The sequence below is a fragment of the Colletotrichum orchidophilum genome, assembly GCF_001831195.1.
Source record: "Colletotrichum orchidophilum strain IMI 309357 chromosome Unknown Scaffold_3.1, whole genome shotgun sequence".
Taxonomy (NCBI): domain Eukaryota; kingdom Fungi; phylum Ascomycota; class Sordariomycetes; order Glomerellales; family Glomerellaceae; genus Colletotrichum; species Colletotrichum orchidophilum.
The window spans coordinates 109,287-135,034 of record NW_019172959.1 but is presented as its reverse complement, the minus strand read 5'-3'; the positions used below and the strand labels follow the sequence as shown (position 1 = coordinate 135,034).

Below are 25,748 nucleotides of genomic sequence, written 5' to 3'. Positions count from 1 at the left end.
ATGCCTACGATTAGACCTATGTGCGTCGTGCTTCATTTCTAGGAAGATAGAACGACCATTGATTTGAGATCACAGATGTGGTCACCGGCAAATTGAAACAGTAAAATCTTCTTCGCGTTGTGAGCAGGGGGGCAGTTTGATTTCTTCTCCGTCCTACGCCTTGAGCACCGTCTCGGGAGTGAGAAGTACTGCCTGCTGTTCGGAGTGTGGTACAGTCTGCGCCTAGATATCTCAGTGGCTGAAGCCAACTAGGCCGTAAAACTGGTATTTCTTTTGCGTGATGCTGAGCTTGCGATCAGCCGACCGGAGCTTTCGTTGTTCGCCGTGGAAGATCGGGTGCATGGGGCGTTCACCGCCGTCCGGAGAGCCGAGAGCGGAGACCGGGCGGAGGGTGGACCCGGCCTGCGGCTCAGGAAACTCCGCTGGCCAATTTTCTGGCAAGCAAGGTACCTAGGTAACAAAGCTGGACCACTCGGAACAGTGAATACTACGTGAGAAGACTATACTTGAAATAAGTTTCTCTAGGATACCACCAATACTTTGCCGCTGTGAATAAGATCTGCAGGCCTAGGAGAATACAAGTTCGAAAAAATATTAGCATCTAAAGTGATACCTATACTACGAGGCGACGAACCCGGATCTCTATCGGCTTGTGTTCTAACAACCGAGACCGTCGACTGACTAGATAATCCCACAGGATTCCCCCTAATGTCAACCTTGAAGAAGTATGCTTTGATCAACTGAACTCGAACACTTTGCCAAAGTTTCAAGATGCGACTTCGTTGGTGTCACGAACAAAATGGACCCGTTCGTGCGGGTAGCATTAACCACATCTACATCTCGTGACAATTGATATAGTAGTAAGGCGTGAAAGAGGCAAGAGTGACTGTAGCCTAGACAATGCGGGACTCTAAGTACAGGCTGCTATGAATACTTATCCGAGAATCAGATAAATCGCCATTCTGGATCTAGAAATCGCATCACGATTACCTTTCCAAGTCTTTAAATAAAGACTGCGTATCTGAAATGGAGATATCCAAGTGCGGTCCTCGAAACTTTTGCCTAACGCAGAATGAAAGCAGGAGCTTGACCATGAGCATTCAATGTGCTGATAGATCGTATAGAAGTTCGAACGGGGCCTCCCAGTACCTGCTCTAGCATAGATAGCGTATTCATTGTCGCAATTGGACGAGCCGGAGTGGTTTCAGTCAATTCCTCGTAGAACGAGTTGATTTTGAGTGCTACCTTGCAATTATATTTTGTAAGCATTAATTTATCCACACGTAAACGAGGCTAAGACTTACACAGAGTAGCTACACTATTGGCAATCTAAGCTGTGCGAATTTTTATTCTCCCTTCATCCCGCAAGAATTTTTGTTTTTGATGCTGCCATCACACCTTTCAAGTTTTACTCGCCAACATAGATGTACTTACACGGGTAACGCAGCCAAGCATCAATATGAGGTAAAGACTCTCCACCAAAGACGATTTGCCTAAGCTTTAATCCCCTATGGCTACGAGCTGTGGCAGAGGTAGATAGGTACTGATGTTTTCCTCGCCAAGTTCATCAATCTTCCACAGCCGATGAAGACTCGTCAAGTTTGGAGAGTGCTGTGCACTAGCTCGGGAGACAATACGGCCTAGTATCAATGCAAGCCAAAAGTCTGATTTGAGTCTGAAAGGAGAGGCAAAAAATGGAATGTAGGCCGCGAGGTATGTCGCGCCTCATAGAAGAGCCAATGCCTTTCCAATCAGATACCCGAGTGGTATAATTTTTGCACCTTGAGCATCGGATCCAATCACATGTGCAGTAGTAGGCTGCCTGTCGATGTAAGGCAGACAGTCGAAAGCGGGCGCGATGGTTGGCCTCCTGCAGTGACGTCGCTGCCAGAACTCGTTCCCCAGCCATTCACAGGTGACGGCGGGACACACACGACCTCGGATGCGACGTGATGTGTCGGTGCTCATTTCCTGGCCAGATAAATCATGGAGTGACAAGTGCTCGCAGTGTGAACACTTGATGAATTTGGTACACAAGCGGGGTCAGGCAAGATGTTACTAAAAGGGTCTGCTCGAATTCCAGATCTTCAGGTCGTTGACTGACGTTATCGACGATAGCTGTACAATAAGAAAGATTACTGAGGGGCTATATGAGATCCATTAATAGCTGATATAAAATATTCACGCCGCCATGTTCAACCCAAGTACCAAGGTTAGGGGCTTCGAACCTAACTGCACCAGCTTTCTGAAGGAGATTCTTTTGGCCTGGGCTCTTATTTCGTCCCGGCCGCCCTCAGCGGATATCTCCGTGGACGGGCTTTGCGGGCATTCAGATAATTCCCCAACTGCAAGATTTTTATAGCCAGGCTGCGCAGTCCTCTGGCTGTGGAAAATCAAAGCGAGTGTCCATGCCTATGGCATGCAGGCGGAGTGCACTTCAAGATGGCTCAGTGGTCTCGATCTCGATCATTACAGGGATGAGATTGTGCAATGCGCACCAAATTTATCAGGCTATCCGTAAGGCTGTTGTATCGCGTCTGGGGTTGGGGAGATCGGAAGCGCGGGGACTGGGCTTAAAACCAACTCGGTAGTATTGTTGAGCGTATCAGTATATCGAAGATCGACATTTAGCATATCCTTGTTCATCGCTTTCGACGGGTAGTGCCGTGATGAAGCATGTATGGCGAACGTTGTCTGAGAGTCCTCACCTGAACAGCTCCTTGCCATTAGTGAATAGTTGCGTATTCACAACGCCGCCGCTCCCACGCCCAATCCTGTGCCGCTATTGATTCTCAAAGAGCCGCATGCTACACGATTGCGACCCTGATCTTTGTTGTCACTCGCTGGACCACTTGTCCAGGGCCAACTGGTGAACTGAACTGCAGATCATCCAAGACTCTGCCCGCAGTGCTTGCAGGACATTGTCCAACGTGGACATCCTCCGTCCAATTGTTTGGACGTAGGCTGTCGTGCAGCTCTCACCGACTGCGAGTGTTCTGCATGCGCGTCTGCGGGTCTGTTACTGTTTTGCGAACCGCCTGCTGCAGTGTCTCATTGGCCAGCCTTTTCAGAGATACTGCCGACAGCCCTGCATTCCCTTTTGTCGGGTTTCAAGCGAGCTCTGGGGAACAAGGAGAAGCCAGTCTCTCACATGAAGAAGGTGTGCGTCTTACAGGATCATGCGGACTTGGTTGCATCGTTAATGTGCCGGATGACAATATCTTCCGTCACCGTACATGAGAAACATGGAATGGCGACCTCCTCACAAGATGCAAGTCTTTGCCTCGAGCAGCCTGCCATGAGAAAGGGCAGCAGTGAGTTTCACGTCCTATAAAACTTGGTCGAGATGTAGGTAGTCCGCTTTGCTCTTCGGTGGTCGACACATCTGCCATTGAGTGTGGCATCCTTTTCCCGAACCACATTAATGGCGAGTTACGATGGCGACTTGTGGAACTCATCATGTGAGAGACTCTCTGGTGATCATTAGAAGCAGGGACGTTTGATATGTTGACAAGACTTGCTAGGGACATCAGCCCCAGCATTGCAACCGCCCAGTCTGCGGGATGAATTGCAGCCCGCCAGTATCCGGTTCATGCACAACACAGTTTCTCGATAAGTTTGATAAAACGTTGAACCAAATAGCCGAGAAGCTCTGCAGCATGATGCATTCGCAGGAATGCATCACCAACCAATTTGACGACAAGTAAGTAGCTTTGTTCCAGGCGTGGCCGGACAAAATTTACTCACGCAATAATCTTGTATCAGATTGAAGAAGATCGACGAAACCGTTATGTCTATTGAGAAAGCCCTCAATGCTGTCAGCAAAACTGTTTCCGATGATCACAATATCCTGGCAGAAATCCGTCCTACGATCAATGGCAATCGTGGCTCCTTGGCAGCAGTCAACGGCAGAGTAGACCAGATGCAAGCTGACATCATGGAATTAAGTAACACCACTGGCCAGACACGTACTGCAGTGACAAGAATGAGCACCGCCGTTAACGCCACTCGGGACGACTTGCGAGCAGTCAGCAACACTGTCAAAGAAATTCAGGGTGCCCTGACGGCAGTTACCGTCACAGTCAATAGGACCCGAGAAGTCGTTATAGAAAACGGAGTTACTGTCAATAATATTCGGGGCGGCCTGGAAGCAGTCACTCCCGCTATCACCGACACCCTGGATATTGCGAGAGTGGTCAACGGTATAGTCGACCAGACACACGAAACAGTCACCAACACCCAAACAACTGTTTTGGAAGCAGCCGATACGATTGGTCAAACCCGAGATTCTGTAGCAGTTATGAGCAACAGGCTCAATCAGACACAAGCTACAGTGACAGAAAACAACAAAATAGTCAGCAGAATTCTGGATGGACTAGAAACAGTCACTCATATTGTCATCAACACACATGAAGTTGTTTCGACGACGGAGAACATCGTTAATGAGACGCAGCACGCGCTGGCAAATGTACGCGAAACCGTTACTGGCGCCAATGAAGCATTGGCTGCAATTGGAAACACCGTCCCAGACACCCATCGGATTGTAATAGACGTCAACCGTTCCTTAAACAACGCTCAGAATACCCTGGGGATGATTCGGAATGGAGTCAATGACAGCAACAACAATGCTTTACAAAATCAGGCCGGAATCGGTAATGCGCATAAGACCGTTCGAGAACTTGTCCTGGAAGTTCGGGCAGGGTAAGAATGCATGGGTCTATGCCGCAATGTTGTGCCTAAATTGACTTTTGATAGTCATTTCAATGATGCAGCACGCCTATCCAATCGTTTCGCAAGTTGCTGCACAACTTCCATACGAAGCTTCCATGGTATCAACGATCAACACGTCCCTGGATTTCCGACCTCATATGCCTCATACAACAATCTTTCAGGTAAGAAAGGCTTCGAATGGTAGAAGATTTACTAACAGGGCCACAGACGATCAGTTGAGCGATATATTAGAAAGCTTGGGTTTACCTGAGAAAGGGTCATATTTGAGCAAGAAGACTCGCTTGAAAACCTTCCTGGGACTGAGGGCATAAGTCGAGGCTTGAAGATGGTTGGAGCATTTTGGAAATAAATGCGTTTACAATGATGGCAGCGAAATTGAGACCTAGACTCGCTTTGCGCTGCAGAGACGAGGATGCGCAGTGCGCCTCGGATGTGTCAAGATTGGCAACCATAGCATGCTTGTTAGAAGATCAGCTCAGCTTTGCAGTGTGATTGCGCGCGGCTGTAGCGATTCAATAGTCAACTCTCGCCCAGAAGCGGCAAAGGAACTCCTCAATCGCCGTGAGCCGGCTTTTGGTGCGTAGGCTTCGGTGCCTTTGCTGAGGTCGAGTCAGAGGGTAGAGTCGTGTGCTCCGAACAGGAAGATCCATTTTGAAGACAACGAAACTCAGTAAGTCTGGACGGACTTCGGAGACTGGACACAAGGGACGGCTAGAGATATATGTGTTGTTTTGACTGGGAAAGCCCAGGGTCAGGATTGGTTTACTGGTCGACAAAGCGGCCGGAGTAGGTCAAGAGCAAGAGCTGATACGAGATGACGTGTGATAATAACTGTACTAGGTAGGCGGCTCGAGACCGACTGAATAATAAATGTATTAGAACACGGCCCGCTGGCTCGCAACTCTTCTAAAATGAATTACCTTGGTTGTTCATTTCTCGGTAGCGTTGAATGACTGAGATCTTCGATAATCCGTTCCGAAAGACAAGCAGATACTGCCAGGACTTGAGATCCCCGGACATCGACCTGAATCTCTGGACCCGATGGCCGTCTTCCAAATGCTTGCCGGTACACGGTCTCTTTCGGTCGTTGGTGGGCCGTCTTGTTGCGAGTACTCTTCAGAGCGAGATCTCTTTCGATCTTGTAAACTAGTCATGAATAATCCATTATTGAAAGTCAAGCTTGAAGCGGGATTCCAGGCTGTGTCCTCCACTTCTTGACCATTAAATACCACCCCGGCCACTGTACCATGACCTGAATACGGTATTCAGATAAATGCGCAGTAGCATTCGCTCGCAGACCAAAAGGAGGGTCATGCACACAAGCTATAGCCAGACCGTTCGACCACGTCTTCATGTCTTACATACGTACGCCCCAATTCTTCAGTCTAAGAGATCAAACGACACTGCCAAGGCATCTTTCGCAATCACAACCTTCACTATATCAATCCGAGAGATAATTACTGCAGCAACGATGACTACACATACTTACATATATTTAAAAAGACAATTCCTACATCATAAAGCTTACCCTCGCCCTCACCGCCCCACTTCCCACAAATGCTATGGCAGGAAAGTTGAAGATAAGTCACGAGGACAAGACTCTCAGAGATGGCTACAGATGTCGCGCTACCAAAGCTGTAATTGCCCTTGTTAGGAAAGAGGACATTATTCTCTCAACGATAAAGCAGTAAAGGCTGGCATCGTATCAGCCAAGGAGGAAGTCGTCGTGTCTCTAGGAGACCGTATGCTTAAGGCTAATACCATGCCAATCAAGAAGGAAGTTATTGTTCCTCTTTGGGACCACGGGTCCAGGCAGGCATTATTCCGGTAAAGGAGGAGGACATTATCTCGCTCAGAGACTAGACAGTCTCAGTCAATCATACGAGATTATAATGGTGAGGGAGAATAATGATGTTCTATTGAGATTTAAGCAATAACATGTTACTCAACAACATAGGCATTGCTCAATATATAACGCTCAAGAAAATAAGAATCTTCCTCCACCAGTCCTTCCTACAGCACCATTATCTCTTAGAGCCTGTATCGCCTGATCGTGACCTCCAACCGTGGCGCTCTGAAGTGCAGTCTGGCCTTGCCGTCCCTTGAAGCTATAAGCATTCACATCAGCACCGGCTGCCAGTAAGCGCTCGATTATGTCTACGCGGCCTTTCTCGGCTGCCGCATGTAAAGCCATCCCATCTCCGTAAATGCCTCCCAGGGCGTGGACATCGGCGCCTTTCTGAAGAAGAAGGTCGGCGACCTCAAGATGACCTCGCAGACATGCTCCCTGAAGAGCCGTGTAGCCCTTGTACTTTGCCGAGGCACCATTGATGTCAGCCCCGTGTTGGAGAAGAAGCTCCGATATTGCCATGTAGCCGCCACCTGCTGCAGCTTGCAATGCCGTGTAGCCCGCCGTTGGTGACGGCGGGGCATTCACGTCGGCTCCCAGTTCCAGTAGTCGGCTGACCAGATGCTCATGTCCTCGCTCTGCTGCTGCTTGAAGGGCCGTTCTTCCATTGTACCGCGTCACGGCAACTGATGACGCTGGTGACCCGTGTACCGGATTCGCAGACTTTGATGACACCTCGTTGATCTTAGCACCCGCACTGAGCAGGATGTCGACGACCTTCTCGTTTCCATGTCCGCAGGCGATTTGCAAGGCATTCCGTTGGAAGTTGTTGCCCCCGCAGAAGTGGATATCGGCCCCGGCGTCGACCAGCATCTGCACGGCCTGTTCGTGGCCGTGCATGCACGCAGCCTGGATGGCCGTCTGTCCGTAGTATCCGTGTGGGGGCTCGTTGACGGCGGCCGGGTTTGCGGCGAGGATTTCCCGGATTTTGTGCAGTTCTCCGCCTCTGGCGGCAAGCTGCAACGGCGTCCAGCAATACTCCTCTCCGTCGTCGGTCTGCAGGGTCGGATCCCACGCGGCGTCCAGAGGCGGCAGGGATTTCTGCATTATGTGGCTCGAACGGAGGGGCCAAGGCTCGGAATAGCAGGTGGTATGGTGGGATCAAGAGGGAATCATCCAGCATTGGGGCTATAAAAAGACGAATTGGAGCTGTGTTGCTATCAAAAAGGCAGGCTCAGTCAGCCAGTCAAATCTACGCTTGAAGACATATGCACTGAGTCGCGTGCTGTTGGCGACCGGAACACCCTTTATATTGGTCGGCCAAGGCCATTGAGTTATCTTACATGCGCTAAGGTATCTTGCTGAATCCTGTTGATTATCGGGATTCGGCACAGGCCCATTATCAAGATGCGGGGGTTAACAAAGGCATGGGTCTAAAGCGAGGTGAACGGTTAGATGAATATTACTCTCTCTTTTGATACCATCTCATCTCTGTATCGAGGACAGTGGACGACAGAGAGTCCTTCACGTCTCTCACCGCGACTGTCTTGTGCAGCTTTGGACGTTCACCAGCTCTGGCACTATCCGCAGTGAGGCTTGATCCGTGAATGGCTTTCATATCCATGGCCATTTCGCGCCCGCCATCATTAATAACAAGAACTCGGAAAATTCACTGCCAGATTCGAGGTCAATGTTCAGGCGGTCTCAGGCGGTTTCACAGATTGATTGATCGAGGACGACTATGCCTGCAATATTGTCGCTCAGCTCTGTTATAGCCACGAACAATATGGCTATCACTCATCTAGATCGCGATACTGCTTGAAGATGGAACTCTTAATGGTCTGAACGACAACGCTTGGATCAGCATTGTAGAGGGTCGAGCTGTCCTCGAGGAGCTATTTGTTAGAAAAATCCACTACCAGAGAGTGGTGCCGGCCGGTAGCTGCGGAAACAGCTATCTGGCTTCAACTAGTTGACGATCCTTAAAGACAGGGCCTGATAACGTGTAAGTGCGGGCTCGAAGTCAAGCCGGAACCTAGATAATCGGTATTTATACGTACCAAGAGTCGTTCGCACCAGAACACCGTCAGCAGCGGCATCGAAGAAGTTTGAAACTACGCACTCCATGAGCCTGTCCCAGTTGACGCATTCATGTGGACTGATGAGGTTCCGGATCGGTAGGAGACCGGTGGCGTTCCATTCGTCAGTATATCGGGTAGTCTCAAGTGAGTCAGAGAACTGTGAAATGGACTCTCTTGCCATTATGCTCGGCCGTCATGTCTCTCTCTGAATGACCTTAGCTGACGACTTTAATGTTCCCAATGCTCTCAAGGTACTTTTTTGACGCCAAATTTGCATGTCTTATCGATGTAGGACAGTTTGTCAGGATCTAGTAGACTGTGAGAAGAATGCCGTCATTATTCAAGATCATCAGCGAGACTTAGGTGCCCCACTATCGTCCTCTTGGGGGACCTGCGTAATCAATGCCCCAACGGAATGGCCTAAACAAAAGGTGCAGGAGATAATGGGATTGGACTGGGATTTCGTGGGGAAAGCGTCATCAATTTCGCTGCCGAGCTTGTTGAGCGAGCCTGATTACTACTTGTATTATACGAGTCTGGATCATCATAGAAGCGAAATCCACACCTCACCGATTTAAGGCGAAAGGCTAAACTTGAATGCTTTTGCACGCGAAATCTTAAGTCATTACTAATCTCTGAACTAGGTTTCCCAACATCTGCAGATTTCTTGATATTCTTGCTGCCCAAAGGCGCTTCTCGGGATTTGAGACCCGGTGCCTCTTCGTATTCCGCTCCAGTACAAGCGGATCGAAGCAGTGAGAGGTTCACGTTGCTCTGCCTCGCTGATACATTTGAAACTACTTTCGACCTACTCAGTTGTCTAACTCTGAAACGATCGTTGTGTTCCCCTTGCCCCCGCGACCGTTTGCACCGGGGTTGAAGTACATATCGATGAGCCCAGATCCCTTCAGAGGGATGCCGAGTACGGTCTGTTGTATATCCAAATCTGTGATGATTATTAGGCCTGTTCTACCTAGCAATATTGCAGGTAGTAAGAGACTCACTCTGAAGACCGAGAACAGAAATAAGGGTGTTGTTCAATGTAGGATCGTCCGGGGTATAGGTCGTCAGCTGGGTCTCAGGGTCATATATCCACATCGAGTGACTGATCACTCCTGGCGTCTTGGAGTGTTCGGCGTACAGGTCTCCACGTCTGTTACCCTGAGCGCCGGCTGCCAGATTGATCTTGATATACCAGGACCCATGGTTGTTGCATGTATTTGCTGCCACATTTTGAAGAATAGGAGGGACAAAAAGAAAAAGGCTCTTGTAAGAAATCATATTGTATTGAGGTAGTCGAGCGTTCAGAACGGCCGTATAGTCTGATAATCCGTTATCAGGGACTGCAGTCAAGCAATTACCAGTACCAGACGTTATAGGAACACAGGATTAGATCATTTCGTCAAGTAGAGCAGATGAAGCCTTTATACCTCATGGCAATGAGCTTCACCGTTTGCCCAGACCCCACGATACGATGTTACACTGATTCTTTTCAGCTGATGAATGGATTTGTATTCCTAGCTAACTACAAGACGCCTGCATCAATAGCTTCACCAATAGCTTCTATACTGCAGAAAAATGCGCCTCAGTGTAACATCACGTCTGATGGTGGCAGAATTCCCCGCTTCGGGGATCTGAAAAGGTCCTTCTAAGAGCTTGTGGACTCGTCTGGTTTCCTTGAGAGGGACAGAAATGTAACCCCGACAAAAAGAACAAGATTCTCAGAGAATATTCTTTTGCCTTATCTCTTGCATCGGGCTTTTGGCATTGTGTCTGGTATGTGGTACTGGAAGCGTGTTGAAAGAATTGCAGGAGTGGCGTAAGCCTTGATCTGAGACTGCGGTCTTGTTCCATTCTGGGTCGCACACAACTGTCCGCGGACAAATCACGATACTTTCCGGCAAATTTACTTAATAACATGAAGCCAGCTACCAACTGACCCAGGAATTCCGATGACTGATACGAGTCTCCATCATAGTACTATCTCCTACTGACTAAGGTACATGGATTCGTGACAGCATCCGGCGGATCTTACAGACGACGGCCCGAACGAAGTTGTAATGATATGTTCATTACAAACAAGGATATAACTGATGATATGGAGACTGACCATGGATTTTGGATCATGGTCCTTCGGGAGCCAAGAAACCCTTGAGGCAGGCCAAGGTGCTGGTCAAGTTTGGTACCCATCCGCCTAGACTTGAAAGGGGCGCCTCCAGACTAAATATGCAAGTCCTGGTTCGGGTTTTGAACAGCTCTTTAAATGTCTTGGCCTGCTTTCCTTTCCCCGCACTCTTCACTTAGCGGAAAAGCCGTCCTACCCCATTGACCCCATGGGGAACGCAAATATTTTCTCCAACGATTAGGCTCATCTGGCTCCGCGCTTGTTGACCCGAGGAGATGTCTGCCGGTCGAGCTGGCATTTGAGGATATATATCTGAGCTTCCTCGGTCCCTATTTCAGACTTGTGTCTTCAACCCGCGAACCCATGGACTACCAAACTTCACCTCCTCTGATTTTGAAGACGGATCGCCAGCTGGAAATCTGCCCAGTATCAAATTCCTGAATTTTCTGCTCGATTGTTCAACAGTCCTCCTTTGCAGCCTCTTATCTCCACCTCGACCGCCTTCATGCGTACGACTGGTAGACCAAAATGGCGCACAATGCACATGACGACACACCTGTCTCTTCACAGGACAAGGTTGCTGTCCAGCAGATGGAACATGTCTTGAATACTGACGATCCCGCATTCATGAAGCAGCCCATTGATATCGAGAAGGTGGACGAGTTCGGCGCTCATACAAAGACGGACCCTAGGGAAATTGCGCTGGTGAAGAAGATTGACTGGTACATCCCGGTATGTCACAACTACCATATCTCTGCCCAAAATGGCACTAGGCTGACGGCAAATGAAATAGCCAATCCTCTGGATGATGTATTTTCTCAACTTCCTCGATGGTGGAATATATTATTTTTTATTTATATTACTGTAATAGAAACCAGTGCAATGATCAATGGAAATTAAACGGCTTGGATAAGGATCTTGGCCTGAAAGGCACGCAGTACAACACCTGCGTTTCCATCCTTTTCGTCGGATACCTTTGCGGGCAAGTACCCTCCAACATGATCCTCAACCGAGTTCGTCCTTCCTATTACATGGCTGGTATGTTTCTTGAGTTATCGACGAGTAAACCACAGCTAATGTCAGCTCAAGGCTTCCTGATGGCTTGGTCAGTCGTCAGTCTGTTAACCTACAAGTGCCACAACTTCGGAACAATGCTGCCCTGCCGCTTTCTGCTCGGAATCACGGAAGCACCCGTAAGGAGCAACCTCATCTGGCTGGATGAAGCTAGTTTCTGACATCAGGTTGCAGTTCTATCCCGGTGCACTCTATATGCTTAGCATTTTTTACACCAGAAAGGAGGTCTCAACCCGCATGGCGGTCTTCTACACCGGCAACATGGCTGCCAGTGCTTTCTCTGGGATTATTGCAGCTCCCATATTCTCGGGAATGGACGGCGTCCAGGGTCTCTCTGGCTGGCAGTGGTAAGTCCTTCATTATGCATCATTTCCCTCCCTCGCCCAAGAGGAAAGAGACATTCGACAAAAGACGCTGACTGGCAACTTTTGGTGCAGGCTCTTCATCATTCAAGGTGCCATCTCCATCGTCGTAGCTATCTTCGCCTTCTTTCTCCTACCCGATAGCCCCCTCAAGACACGCTGGTTGACCGAGGAGGAGCGCCGGCTCGCGCACACCCGGGTCTTTAAAGACACCACAGACCGTCGCGAGGGTACTAGTGTCTGGACCGGTCTCCGTGAGGCCTGCACGGACTGGCGCACATGGGTATTCTGTCTCATGGATAACCTGAATCTCTCCGCGAACGGATTCAAGAACTTTTTACCTGTTTGTGTCCCCCTACATGAAAAGTCAAGCTTGCATGCTTGTGTGTTAGTAGACTGACGTAACTTATGCAGACCGTTGTCGAAACGCTTGGATACAATACCACTGTCACTATTGTGCTGACCTGCCCGCCATACGTCTTCTCTGCATTCTTCTCTGTCTTGGTTCCCTGGTCATCCGGAAAGTACAATGAGCGCACGTGGTACATTACGATTAGCAAGCTCGTTGTTTGCATCGGCTTTGTTATGGGAGTCTCGTCCCTCAACATGGGCGTTCGTTACACTGGTACGAAGCCAGGAGATCCTCTCCCACCCACCCTTGCGCGACTTTTCTGGTGCTAATGCTCATTCATAGGTACTATGCTATTTGTTGGAGCTACATACGGTGTAAGTTGAAGTCAGATCAGTCTTTGCTGCGCATGAACCTAAACTGACTGTCGGCAGGTAAATAACTTGATCCTCGGCTGGACCTCATCTGTTCTCGGACAAACCGATGAAAAGAAGGCAGTGGCAATCGCCATGGCTAACACTCTTGGAAACGCGGCCAGCATCTACACCCCCTATCTCTGGCCAGATTCTGTCTCCCCTCGGTTCTTGACTGCCATGCTTGCTAGCATCGGGTTCTCTGTCGGAGTCGTCATCTGTGCCTGGGGAATGAGGTGGGCCTTGATGCGTACCAATCGCAAGAAGAGAGAGGCCGACCCCAATGCCTCTAACTTTTATGTCTAATAGTGTCAGGTGTATAATAGTGCGTGTTACAGGAGAGAGGACCTTGAATGAACGTGGAGTCAGAAATTGGTAATCACACAAGCCGGTCAAATTGACATGGAAAATGGGCCACGATTCATAATATCGATGTCCCATCATATGAGCACATCAATGCTACCAAACGCACTCATCTGAACGTCTCATACAGATGTATTTCAGCACCATCTATCAGAGTGAACCATAAATATATGTCAAGGGGGCGCCGGAGTGCCCAAGGCTCCCAAGGTGATCGTGGAACATGGCTCGTCGTACAAGCTCGGCTTGACGAAGTGTGGTTCAAGATCATTTTGGACAGCCAGAAGAACCAGCGACGTCTCGCTAGGGTCAAACTTTGGCCATCCGAGGACCGAACTCAATCCATCTACCGGATCATCGGCGAAAGTCGCCCAGGCGCTCTGCATGAGTGCCGTGGTTCGCCTTTGAGCATCGGACGGCTGTATCCCGCTCACATCCCCAGAGGCGCCAAAGATCATATGCAGGTCAACACCGTGGTATGCGCCGCTCGTCGGGAATAGACGTGTGTTGTCCCAATCTCCAAAATAGCGATAGATCCACGCAGAGACACCATGCCTTAGCCGCGCTTGGCCCTGATAAGAGTTTGGGCAAGTGAAAGACTCCAATAAGAAGGATTCGACTTGCCCTGGTGTGGGTACTACGCCATTGCCGTATGCCGGGATTCTGTAGTATCCGTCTTCGTTATGGTTGTTCCCAAAGAGGATCGGCTGCAACTCAAGGATTAGATGCCGGCTTTGGGAGCTCAAAGAGAGGCACAGGCTGCCAATCACTCACCAGCTTGGCAAATTTGCCAGACTCTGTCATGGAGACGTAATCAGGAAAGACGGTTACGTTGTCCACTGTAGGATAAAATGCCGGAATCGCTCGAAGAACGCTACTGGAAGACGTTGGCCTGATAGCAGCGGTAGCAGATTTTATATCTTCCCAATTTCGAGTTCGCATGCATCCCATGGTATCGGTAGTGTTGGTGCAATTCACAGCCGCCACGACGGTGTTCCAATTCCGCGCCGTGACATCTGGGCTGTTGAGCGGGAAGCTTAAGGCATTGCCAGACGGTGCGATGAGGCCGTTGACGATGGGACTTTTGACGTAGGCGTACGACCAATAGTCCACGGCGACACCGCCCGACGACTGGCCCGCGATGGTGATCTTTGCCGGGTCACCGCCGAAGCCGGCAATGTTATCGCGGACCCATTCCACGGCTACGCGTTGATCCCTCAAACCAAGATTCTGCGGCTGGCCTGGAGCCCCGGGAAATCCAAAAATGTTGATGCGGTAGTTGACCGTGACTACAACGACGTCCTGAGCATCCGCAAAATACTTGCCATTGTAGAAAGGGCTGTTTGTGTTGCCGACAGCAAATCCTAACAGGCTTCGTCAGTGAAATTTCAGAATCGAAGCACTTGCAAAACCAGTCACGTACGACCACCGTAAAAGAATACAATGACGGGTTTGGCAGCGAAGCGTGCCTTTTCGGTCGACCTTGTCCAGATGTTCAGCGTCAAGCAGTCCTCACTCTGAGGTGTCCCGGCAGCAGAAGCAAAGTATCCGATGATACGCTGCGCTTGTGGTGTCATGTCTGGGTAATCGACCTGGCGAGAAGGGGAAAGAGGGCAGTCAAAGCCGAAATGAGAGGCCTCATGCGACTTATTCCCTGTGAATCTCTGTGGTGGAGCGAACCGCAGATCGCCGACTGGAGGTTTCGCATAGGGAATCCCGAGGAACTCGAGAACCTCGGAGTTGTTTGACACCGGATGACCTGTAATCGGACCATTCGATGTCGGCACCGGACCCAGACCTTTTGCGTCACGTCTTGCCGATGACAAGCCCGTTGCATAGCCGTTGTTCAAAGCCAGGAAGGCCAAGAACGTTGCCAATGACAGAGAACGCATCTTCCCGACTATCATCAAATGAGAAAAGCAAGACGATGAATACAGCATGAATCAAGGCATTCACTTCTTCTTGTGTTCCTGCTGACAGATCTGCGTCTCGCTTACTGGGATGCGCAGGCCCCATGCCGTCTGTCCACGCCGCTAATCTTAGCACGGAATCCAAGTCCGCGGCTGATTTCATTGCGCCGATCGTATCGGACGTTGTTGCCCACCGAAAGCCTCGAATCCTGGTGTCATTGGCTAAATTGCGTGTGCTATTCAGTACCCGAAAGAGACGGGTCGCTATTGTCTCTGAATTCACTGTTGAGACTGTGAGTCGCACGTTATCATTCTAGAAAGCCTCTAGCGGGAGCGGCTCAGTCTGTGTTCGAACTACAGTTGAAATCGGCTATCTACGGTTGGTCACTCATTTCTTAAGCAGGCTCTTCGTTGGGAGACGAAAGTCTCATTCGAGCTGCAATTACAAAGCCAGCATGCATGCGGCCATCTGGTAGCGAATCTATGGCGCTCTTCTGTGCAGATTCCGTCGTGACTGCGTCGGTCCCGTGCGCGGCAAATGCGTGCTTCAGCCGTCTCATCAAATGCAACCAGTTTGCGGTTTGTTTTCACCTCAATTGCCATCTTCGAAATAGCTTTATTTGTTGCCTTTCACTCAACATGAACACAGAGAATCGAGCTTTTGAGTCACAGCGGCCTATATGTAAGAAGTGGGCTTCGGATATTCCCTAAAACACTGCCAAGTCGAAGAGACGTGGGCAACTAAGTAGTTGGCAAAGCTAGACGACCATAGTCTTGACCTTTTTTCTCTCACATAAATTGTTCGCAGATCTCATTGTCGTAATCTAGGGGCTTTTGATCTCAAAACTCGGATTCCTAAGCTAAGTACTGTGTATCGAGATAAACGCACGACTATAGTCAACCATCAAATGCATCCCCCACCAGCCCCGAAAGCTCCATTTCCATAAGTTTCAATATGGCATTGACTTAGTTGTTGTCTGTCTGTGGGAGAGATATTTGCTCAGGAACTCACATGCTTCTTTAAGTAGACCTTTCCCCGCACAGGAACGAGCCCGTTCCGAGTTCCCACCGTCCTTCGACTCCTTCCACACAATCCTCTCCAGACTTGGCCTGTTCTTTGCAGAACTGATGTGTCTCGCAGTACTCAATAATGATTGGATCCTATACGTTGCGAACCAAGCCGGGGTTGTGCCAAGCGTAATCATGCAATCCTTCAAGCGCACCTTCCTTGAAGAGACAAGCCTCGCGATAGATCAAGACTCTGCCTTTGAAAGCAACGGACTATAAATGTGTATATTGGACTTTGTTCCCGACATTGTCCTGAAATTTGAAACACATAGAGACATTTCATTCGCCAAGAATCAACTAGTCGCAATCAAAATAGGTTGTGTAACCTGGTCGCGACTCGCCGTCATAGCCCCTTCTCCAACAAACTTCTCTATTGTAAGCATTGCCACTCAGCCTCTCACAGAACGACTGTTCTACACTTTAGTTTCCATAAGCTGACATTGAACCGAGTAGCGTCAACATGGTCAAAATCGCCTTTGCTCTTACGATTGCCGTGGCGTCGATTGCCCGTGCCGCTCCCGAGGCCATCAGTGCTCGTCAAGCTGCGGGTTGCCAACCTGCCGATACCGTCTGCCGTGATGGCTGGGCCTGGTGCTGCATTGGCTCGACCTGCTACGAGTTCGCTCCACCTACGGCCTGCTGAGCGAACGAATACATTGATCATGACGAACTGATCAGACAAGACGGGTCGCGATGGGTGGCAGTGGCTTGTCTCTTCTTCAACCATGTTATGTGATTATTTACTTCACTCTTTTCTCGAATCGTAGTTCGAGCATAGCGACAATAAGGTACAAATACCTCAGAAGCCTTGGTTTTGGCAATAGATTGCAACATTCGCCATTATAGCGCTAACATAATGTAGCATCCAATGTTCATTATACTTGTCTACTACCTGAAATTCATGTACATACTGCATGTAGCACGGATTACATGTGAGTTGAGACCGACATAGAGAAAGCAGTCAAACTTTACAAAGAAATCTTTTCCTAAACCCTAGACTCACGCGAGGGGCTTCTCAGCAAAGAAGATGTTCGCTGAAACAAAGCCGCCTTGCTCAGTCATCTCCTTCATGTACCTCTCCTCCAAATTCGTGTAGATCGCCGGGTCCATAGCAGGAATCAGCACTACGGTAATGGTCAGTACAATAAAAGGGCGGAACCCGTCCAATCAACTTACTCTGGATGCTCTTGGCGACAAGCGGGATCGTGTACATAAAGGGCTCGATAGACGACTTAATGGCCACCTCTTCACCCTGCACTTTACCTATGCCACACTCCACTCGTTCGGCCTTGACATTCTGGAGACCAGCCATCTTCATTGCCTCTGGAATCTTGGACGCGTAGTTGCGATCGATGCCCTGCTTTTCAAACAGTGAGCCAACGATGTGAAGGAGATCCCTCAAAGACTGGGGCTGGTTCGGCTGGCCTGGAGTAATGTCAAACTCCATAATCTGCAGCCAGCCTCCCGGAGCCAGCGTTTCTGCATCGATTAGATTAGGAACACGCGCAATCCGTCATGCCCGCAACACCCGACTACCACGTTAAAGATCCCAAGACGTACCGACGAGATTCGCTACCGCCTGCTCGACGCCGGACCGGTGGGCGCTGTGGAGAACGTTGCGAACGTGGGTCAGATCGAAGTGCACCTTGAGATCCCCAGCAAGTGGATCGCACACGTCGTGGGTTACGTAGTGGATGCTGCCCTGAGCTGACGTGGGCAAAAAGACGGGTTGAAACATCTGCGCCGACCATGTGCGCGGATGGTGGAACCTGCACCTGCTTCTGCAGGTCCCGTAGAAGTATTCCTACGATGTCGCGTGTTAGAATTCATTTCACAGTGCGGGTGAAGGTTGCCGGCTGCAGGTCGTAGATTCAGTATCGGGAGGAAGTACGGAAATACCGTCAGCGCAACCCATGTCGAGGACCTTGAGCCCGTCCCTGGTGATGTCCACGGGCGCAAAAACGATTTTATCCTTGAGGCACATCTGGATCCAACGATGCTGCACTTGAAGTCGTGTCAGCTCGGCTTGGACATCGCCAACCATGGCTAGATACTGGTTGTCGGCCTGGTCACTCTGTCTGGTTTGGCTGCTCCTGATGAATTTTAGATTGAGGATTTGGTTCAATGCGATAGACTATGGACCTTCAGGATTACTTTCTACGAATCTTTAGAATCATGTGGAGGTCGAAATCATTAAATGCATCTCCATCTTCCCGACCTCCACTGGTCACAAGCTTCCCACATAGCGTCTGCTGCTAACCATAATTAATCGGCAATTTTGACAAACAGGCAAGCCCTTCACCTACCTTAGGTTGAAGCTTAAAAGCCTATTCCAAAAGGTAAATCTAGTTTGGCTCACTCCAATACTGTGCATCATGTCTAGGAGGCTTCTGCATGAGATTGAGCCGCAGGGTAACAGGAAATAAAAGGAAGTTGTCAAGGCCGAAGAGGCGAGCTTGGCGTATCAATCGCGTGACGAGAGCGATAGTGAAAGCGATAGCAGGCACGTCAAGATACAGCAATCACGAACACGATAAACATCCGATAATATCAGATATCACCCGGCTTCAATGGTGAGTGCGACTGGACGAACTTGTACGATTTGAGAGTGGCGTATTGATCATGGATGCAGGGCGGACGAATACGTTGATGAAGGTCTGGAACTTGACGTGAGGGAGGGCAGGGTCGGAGTTGCGGGTTCTTGGTGCGGGCCATCGTCCACGTTTGCTTCTCCGAGACAGCACAATTAAACATGAGTCTGCCCTCAGGTCATGCAGCAGACCGTAACCAGTCGCAACTTGCAAAGTCGCAGACGACGTGGAGAATTGCCGAGGCTTATTTCTGCAGGTGGCTGGCTGATGGATAATCGATGTTTTACGGATATAGTACAATTGACTTTGGAGCTTGTCACCATGCAATGGGCCCGGCGTGCTCCCACTCGGGCCCGGTGGGCCATCCGGGGGCCCGTCCCCCGCCGAAGGTCAGGACTCAAAGAGGATCCATGATCGGGGATGTCGATGTCATTATTCGGGGGATTCCAAGTAGAGTGGTTTCCTCAAGGGCCTCTCATGCAACCCAATTTGATGCCGTGATATTTTGGAGGGGGGAACGGATGGGTTACAACACTGTGTCACATCGGCGGAGGCAAGCGGGCGATCCATGCTCCTGCAGCGTGCGTATCTGCGTATACTTGAAACAGTTAGGCCCAATCTTGATTTAAATAAGCAAAGTCACGCCATCCCTGGTGCACACTGCAAAAGCCCAAGATTACAAACACCGTAGTCTATAGTGGGAGATAGCCACGCAATGGATGATAGGTAGGGAGACGGGTAAACAGGGCCAAAGAGGCACAGCCGTGGCCAAGCAACCACTGACCGTAGGGCTGTTTCTCTTTGCAAATCTCTCTGTGCATGGCGAGCTTCCTTAAGCGGGTCAGTCTAGCTGATCTGGCTCCCATCTTGCTGCAATGACCGTCCGAAGATCCGAATCTCTCACGCCCATTGGCTCCACATCAGGACAGTCAAGGTTTGGTGATTGACTAAGACTGTCACAATCTTACATAGTATCCTTACAGACACACACACATACATCAGTCTGTTGCTGGTGGTGTGCCGCACCGTGCAGGGCCTTTTTAATAAGCCTCCGGGGACCCCTCATCCGTCTGGCACTCTAAAATGTTTTGCATTCTTGTGTTTGCGCCTTTCAGTCCCTACATGTACGACAACGACGAGCGAGAGTGTTTGCTCCAGTTATTCTGCCTCTCTTCGAGTTGATCTCGACAAAGAAACACGTCCATTCCTTAATCGATACGCGAGACCGAGAGAAACAGTCTCTTCGCAACATCCCACAGACAAGATGAAGACATCCGTCGCTTACATCATCGCCGCGGCCCTCTTCGGAGCTACGCAGGCTGCCATCACCCCGGTGAACAACATCATTCGCCACGAGTACAACCTCAACGCCAGAGCCGGCGTGCACGGCAACATTGAGCGAGACCAGCCCGAGGGTGCCCTTGAGGGCGATGTTCTGCAGCCCTTCGTCTAAGGGACTGGACTCAGTCCGGTTCCCAGCGAAATACGAGCCAACATGAAGGCATGCCACCTCGCCTGGGTTCTGCAATGCCCCGTTTCTGGTTGCCGGACTGGAGCCCGAGACGGTTCACTAGCTCCCCCGCGGCTCTGGCCCCGAATTCCTAGAGGGCTTCACACAACAAACAATATCCACAACTTCGATTCTACGCATGCTTTTAGACATGCGACCTAGGGTACATACATCGACGGGGAGTTTGGGTGGAGACTGAGATACGACGTGGGCGTTTGAAGGATTCTTTTTGACCGGTGCGGAAAACTACCCGGGGATGGGGGGTTGGTCCGAGAGATTGGAAGGGCTTGGGTTGGCTTTGATATCCCAAGACAAGGAGGGGAGCGCAGGCTCAGCGGATTGAAGTCACAATGAATGCAAACTTTTCCAAGTCCAACTCTTCTTTCTATGTGTGCACACATTGATGATCCTTCAGGCCCATCAACTCGGTAATTATCGCCGTCGATCACCTAGTGAATTCCCACGTGTAGTTCCACACCTTACGCCCGTCAACGACAAGCTCATAATCCACCCTCCAACGACCCTCCTCCGACGTGTCAAAAGACACTCTGCCAAACTTTGAGTTTCCCCACGGATGCGAATACACGGAAACGTCCGTGTCCTCAATCTGCCTGTGGAACCGATCAAAGGGTTCATAAAACTGGTTCAAGGGCGAGGTAGAAAATTCAATCACAGACTTACCACCCTCGTCCGTCGTGGGTGGAAAGATCGTCGTCGCGTGTTCATGCCGGTCCTAAGAAAGAAAAAGCAAATATTAGCGCAAGCAAACTATTGAAAAAACAAGAAATACGTACCCCACTCAAGATGATAACTCCGTCCGTCTGTCTCATCTGATCCAAAATCACGTCTCTCTCCCACAGATATCCCGACCAACTATCGGCCGCATCGGGACCCCTCCAATTTCGCGTGAACGGAACGCTGCTCACCACGACTTTCCACAATGTTTCTGTTTCAAGCCACTCTCGTAGGTCGTCCAGCTGAGCCGCGCCAAGCATCGTCTTGCCAGGCCCGTCGTCCATGTTCTCAGCCGATCGATAGCGCCGCGTATCCAGGACGAAGAACGAAACATCGCCCCGGCGGAAGGTGTAGTGCGTCTTACCGACGCCAAACGGCGAGGGCGGGTTCGCGTGCCCTTGATAGGACCAATATGGCCTCATGGCGGACTGATAGAGACCCGTCTCATTCGCCGCCCAGTCGTTGATGATCTCGTGGTCGTCGTAGGCGTGCAGCCACGGCGTGGAGCGGAGCGCGGGGGACCAGCTGGGCGAGGCGTAGACTTGGCGGTACGCGGTGGTGTAGTGCTCTGGCGTCCAGCCGAGGGCCACGGGCAGGTCAATGTAGATGAAGTCGCCCAGGAAGAGCATCATGTCTGGCTGGTTCTCCGAGACATAGTGGTCCAAGTGCTCCAAACCTGCGATGCGCAAGCCATGGTCTAGAGGGCTGTACGGGTAAAAGGGCTTGATGCAGCTGGTCGAGATGAGACTCCAGCGCTTGGGGGAGAGGGCTGCGGTCCTGAATGAACCGGCGTGGCTGGCGTTTGTGGTGTAGGTATACGGCGTGTCTGGCTTCAGACCGTCGAGCAGAAATGTGGCTGTGTGATCGTCCGATTTATTTACCATAACCGTTTGCGATTTGGCTAGCTTGCCACCTTCCCCGGGAGACGTCCAACTGATCTCGACATAGTTTGTTGAGAGGTTTGGCGCTCTGATCACAACCCGCGCAGAAGTTTCGTCCACATAGCCCATCCGTGAAAAAGTGAGATCGTAGCTCTGGTGAAGTAAACTTCCTCGATAAATGAAGTCCAACACGGCCCCCAAAGACAGAATATTTAAAAGAACAGTGACCAGAGATGCAAATGGTGATGTCCGGTCAACCCAGCCCAGGAGCAAAAGCAGCCATGGGTGGCGCTTTTTGGAAGCCCGCTTTGAGTTGAGCAACAGAAATCTGACCAATAGTGTAAGTGCATATAGCGCAGCATTCCCATAGATGCGATTGAGATATCTCTTTCCGAGAGGGTGCTGCTTGGTGGTTAGGATAACGTCGATCAACGTCACAAGATGGGAAGCATGGGATCTGTTAAAACTCACGAATCTGGTGAACAAGATTGCCGTTGACCTCAAAGTGAGAGTCGTTACCGCCAGAATGGCGTTCAACACGCCACCAAACACCATCTTGAAGGCTGCGCTCTATGGCAAGACTGTAGTTGCCGGAGGGCCAAGACGCGTCTGTGTTCCGTGCCTCTAAAGTTCTAAAATCTCACGAGACCACGCACCGAGTTTGAATTGTCTCCGAAAACGGGTGGGTACCGAGGAAAGGTCGTTCAAGAAGAGCACTTCACCCCAATTTTTCTCTTGAACCATGGACCCAGAACCGCGGTCATGGTAAAAACCCAAAGTGGACTTGAAGGATGAACACTTTCCCCATCGACTAAACACAGCCGTGCCGCCAATTGTCAAGACACGTGCAATCCCATCGACAACTCTCTCGGGAGCAAGTTCTCAACCTCAACATGGGTCCTTCGCGCCGTTTTTCCCGAGCCAAGTGCATTCTCCTGCTCGGGATGCGTTCCCTTATCATTATCCGGAAGACCAGCGTAGCTGCCGGGAGGATATCAGTGGGCCGCGGGAACGGGGCCCCACCCCGATGGACGTCTAAGACGATGGCATTTCACCACGTGGGCATCCGTAGGACCACCGGGGTTTTCCTCCGAAAGCGGAGATCCACCGGGAAGAAAAAACATTGGCGGCCAAGCTCCGAGCACAAACTTTCCAGGCTAACCAAAGCTTGTTCCTACGGCGTTGACCACACACGGAGGATGATTCCGAGGGAAAGGAGAAAACAATGGCTACTTCCTCCAGGAAAGGGAAATCCGGTGGCTCCCGCATCTCGGGCATCTTCCGAGCCTCTTGGCCGTTGAATAGGCTCTCGACTGCGGCACTGGCATCAGGGCACGTGGTCGACATGGCGCATCGAATGGTAAGGTGATTGTTACTTTTGCCTGAAAATCCCGATTGTTCGGCAAAATAAGCTTGGACAAAGTCCCGCCAGTACGGGGCATCCTAACGATTTGGCCCCCTTGAGTGACCATCTTTTGTTCTTATGTTCCGGCCGACGTACATGCGTTCCAAGAACTTGGTCAAGAGCAGGGATTCCACGTGGTGAATTGGGGAGTAAGCAATCTACATATGTGTGCCGTTCTACATGTACTTATAACAGGCATCTCACCATCAAAGTGAGCTTTTGGGGTAGCGCATTTATCACCGTCGAAACCAATGTCTGCCAGCATGGAGTCTTCACCTGTGACAGCGTTCGACGCGAACGACACCGCAACCAAGAAAGATCCCGGAGTCTTTGTATCCTCTGAGAGTGATGTTGCATCATCTCAAGAGCCTACTGCTCCTGGCAGAATCTCCGGAAAGATTGACGTGCTCGTGCAAGGTGTCGCATTGTTCTCTGATGGATACAACATCCAGATCATCGGATACATGAACACTGTTCTGGCCAAGCTGTGAGTCTGCGATCGACACCAAGCGACAATATGATCGTTGAAGACAGGTTTCACTGACATGTGCCGACAGATATCCGAAGCAGATGACGAATGCCGTAAAGACTAGGCTTTCCAACTCCATCTTGATTGGTGACATTTTTGGCATGCTCATCTTTGGTCTCTGCATTGATAAGTTTGGTCGAAAAGTTGGTATTATTCTGACCACTCTGTTTTTGGTACTGGTGAGTGCTGACCCTTTACTTCAACTTCTGGACCGTGTCGGAGGCTGGTACTGACAGCTGTGCAGGGTATCGTGATTGCGACTGCTGCCCATGGCACCTCCGTCGAGGGCATGTTCTGGATGATGGTCATCGGCCGTGGTGTTGCGGGTGTCGGTGCTGGTAAGCGAACCCCAGTTGGGCCGTACAAGAGAATTTGGAGACTGACAGCTACGCAGGAGGAGAGTACACGGTCTGCACATCGCAGGCTTTGGAGTGCGCCGATAGTACGGAGGCCATGCGCAAGCGACGCGGAATGCTGGTCGCCGTTTCAACAAACGCCGCCATCATCTCTGGCTTTGTCGGATCTAGCATCGTCTCGCTGATTGTCATTGCGGCATACAACGGACAAGCCAGTGACGGAATTTGGCGCATATGCTTTGGCGTCGGAATCTTCGTGAGTCAACCCAGACCGGTAGTATCTTGGAATACTTGCGAGAAAATTTGACTGACAACCTTGCCAGCTTCCTCTGGCCATCTTCTTCTTCCGGCTGCGACTCGTCGATTCACAGCAGTACCAGAAACACGCCATCCAGCGCAACATCCCATACCGCCTCGCCCTCAAGTTCTACTGGAAACCGCTCCTCGGATGCTGCAGCGCGTGGTTCCTCTACGATTTCGTCGTATACCCCTTCAACCTGCTCGCACCGACCCTCGTATCCGGCTTCTCCACCCAGGAGACACTGATCCAGTCCATCGGCTGGTCCGCCCTCGTCAACGCCTTCGCCCTGCCCGGCGCCTTCATCGGCGCGCTGCTGATGGACCGCATCGGTCGCCGCCAGACCTACGCGCTCGGGTGGGCCATCGTCTCCGTCCTCGGCTTCGCCATCGGCGGCAGCATGATCCAGCTCAACCACGTCTTTCCGCTCTTCGTCACCCTCTACGGTCTGTTTCAGACCTTCTTATCCGTCGGCCCGGGCGACTGTAATTTCTTGGTCTCGAGCGAGTCTTTTCCCACGCCGCTCCGGGGTCATTTCCTCGGTTTCGCGGCTGCTGTGGGTAAGGCCGGCGCTGCTATCGGCACGACGGCACTGAGTGCGGCTCTTGCGAGCTTTGATGAAAAGTTGAAGGGGCAGCAGGCCATTTTCCTCATCGGGAGTGGCGTTTCTGTCGTTGGTACTCTGTGTGTTTGGTTCCTTATTCCCGATGTAAGTTGCTCGATAATGTCCTCGCTATCGATTTGTCTGACTTGTGACTAGGCTCCCAAGCATTTAGAAGATGAGGATATCCGCTTCAAAAAGTATCTTGAATCCAATGGCTACGACACTAGTCAGATGGGGCTCAAAGCATAATTTCGGACTCAGGCTTTAATTCCAACTCCGATGAGAGGGAAAGGAAGCCAGGAATACGTCATAAAATGGCTCTAATTATCGTCTCCTCGCAGGAGATTTTTTGTAACTATGCTGTCCCATAAAACACTAAGAACTCAGAAATTACCATCCTTCACGACGCAATCTTTCCCACACGTTGCTTCCTTAGCGATACTTCGGCTCCTCAACGATATTTGCGTGACGTCCCGCTTGTTTGTTTGCACCACTCTTGGAGGGCTCCTTCCTCTCC

At 50.5% G+C, this 25,748-nt stretch overlaps 11 protein-coding genes across 11 annotated transcripts; 6 read left to right on the top strand and 5 right to left on the bottom strand.

The window, feature by feature from the left end:
* Positions 1–3,662: 3,662 nt before the first annotated feature.
* CORC01_00427 (uncharacterized protein) lies at positions 3,663–4,705 on the top strand (the record flags this gene model as incomplete). Its single annotated transcript, XM_022612084.1, has 2 exons — positions 3,663–3,703; positions 3,766–4,705. 2 exons carry the CDS (start codon positions 3,663–3,665, stop codon positions 4,703–4,705), a joined length of 981 nt encoding a protein of 326 aa, XP_022481223.1.
* A 1,588-nt stretch (positions 4,706–6,293) lies between these two features.
* Positions 6,294–6,562, top strand: CORC01_00426 (uncharacterized protein; the record flags this gene model as incomplete). Its single annotated transcript, XM_022612083.1, has 2 exons — positions 6,294–6,349; positions 6,409–6,562. The coding sequence occupies 2 exons, from the start codon at positions 6,294–6,296 to the stop codon at positions 6,560–6,562; spliced, it is 210 nt and encodes a 69-aa protein (XP_022481222.1).
* Positions 6,563–6,709: 147 nt separating this feature from the next.
* CORC01_00425 (uncharacterized protein) lies at positions 6,710–7,687 on the bottom strand (the record flags this gene model as incomplete). The annotated part of the gene is made up of 1 exon (XM_022612082.1): positions 6,710–7,687. One exon carries the CDS (start codon positions 7,685–7,687, stop codon positions 6,710–6,712), a length of 978 nt encoding a protein of 325 aa, XP_022481221.1.
* Positions 7,688–9,473: 1,786 nt separating this feature from the next.
* CORC01_00424 (uncharacterized protein) lies at positions 9,474–9,942 on the bottom strand (the record flags this gene model as incomplete). Its single annotated transcript, XM_022612081.1, has 2 exons — positions 9,474–9,607; positions 9,666–9,942. 2 exons carry the CDS (start codon positions 9,940–9,942, stop codon positions 9,474–9,476), a joined length of 411 nt encoding a protein of 136 aa, XP_022481220.1.
* A 1,372-nt stretch (positions 9,943–11,314) lies between these two features.
* On the top strand, positions 11,315–13,290 carry CORC01_00423 (MFS transporter; the record flags this gene model as incomplete). The annotated part of the gene is made up of 9 exons (XM_022612080.1): positions 11,315–11,518; positions 11,580–11,596; positions 11,658–11,824; positions 11,876–11,979; positions 12,035–12,207; positions 12,298–12,565; positions 12,637–12,847; positions 12,917–12,948; positions 13,006–13,290. 9 exons carry the CDS (start codon positions 11,315–11,317, stop codon positions 13,288–13,290), a joined length of 1,461 nt encoding a protein of 486 aa, XP_022481219.1.
* Positions 13,291–13,520: 230 nt separating this feature from the next.
* On the bottom strand, positions 13,521–15,236 carry CORC01_00422 (carboxylesterase; the record flags this gene model as incomplete). Its single annotated transcript, XM_022612079.1, has 3 exons — positions 13,521–14,051; positions 14,119–14,708; positions 14,768–15,236. 3 exons carry the CDS (start codon positions 15,234–15,236, stop codon positions 13,521–13,523), a joined length of 1,590 nt encoding a protein of 529 aa, XP_022481218.1.
* Positions 15,237–16,782: 1,546 nt separating this feature from the next.
* On the top strand, positions 16,783–16,965 carry CORC01_00421 (uncharacterized protein; the record flags this gene model as incomplete). The annotated part of the gene is made up of 1 exon (XM_022612078.1): positions 16,783–16,965. The coding sequence occupies one exon, from the start codon at positions 16,783–16,785 to the stop codon at positions 16,963–16,965; it is 183 nt and encodes a 60-aa protein (XP_022481217.1).
* A 356-nt stretch (positions 16,966–17,321) lies between these two features.
* CORC01_00420 (methyltransferase) lies at positions 17,322–18,366 on the bottom strand (the record flags this gene model as incomplete). Its single annotated transcript, XM_022612077.1, has 4 exons — positions 17,322–17,446; positions 17,499–17,801; positions 17,883–18,126; positions 18,214–18,366. The coding sequence occupies 4 exons, from the start codon at positions 18,364–18,366 to the stop codon at positions 17,322–17,324; spliced, it is 825 nt and encodes a 274-aa protein (XP_022481216.1).
* Positions 18,367–19,996: 1,630 nt separating this feature from the next.
* CORC01_00419 (uncharacterized protein) lies at positions 19,997–20,366 on the top strand (the record flags this gene model as incomplete). The annotated part of the gene is made up of 2 exons (XM_022612076.1): positions 19,997–20,027; positions 20,173–20,366. 2 exons carry the CDS (start codon positions 19,997–19,999, stop codon positions 20,364–20,366), a joined length of 225 nt encoding a protein of 74 aa, XP_022481215.1.
* Positions 20,367–20,868: 502 nt separating this feature from the next.
* CORC01_00418 (PhoD-like phosphatase) lies at positions 20,869–22,594 on the bottom strand (the record flags this gene model as incomplete). Its single annotated transcript, XM_022612075.1, has 3 exons — positions 20,869–21,156; positions 21,218–22,441; positions 22,511–22,594. 3 exons carry the CDS (start codon positions 22,592–22,594, stop codon positions 20,869–20,871), a joined length of 1,596 nt encoding a protein of 531 aa, XP_022481214.1.
* A 1,113-nt stretch (positions 22,595–23,707) lies between these two features.
* CORC01_00417 (uncharacterized protein) lies at positions 23,708–25,480 on the top strand (the record flags this gene model as incomplete). Its single annotated transcript, XM_022612074.1, has 6 exons — positions 23,708–23,931; positions 24,002–24,152; positions 24,218–24,311; positions 24,368–24,585; positions 24,653–25,336; positions 25,388–25,480. 6 exons carry the CDS (start codon positions 23,708–23,710, stop codon positions 25,478–25,480), a joined length of 1,464 nt encoding a protein of 487 aa, XP_022481213.1.
* Between the last annotated feature and the right edge of the window lie 268 nt (positions 25,481–25,748).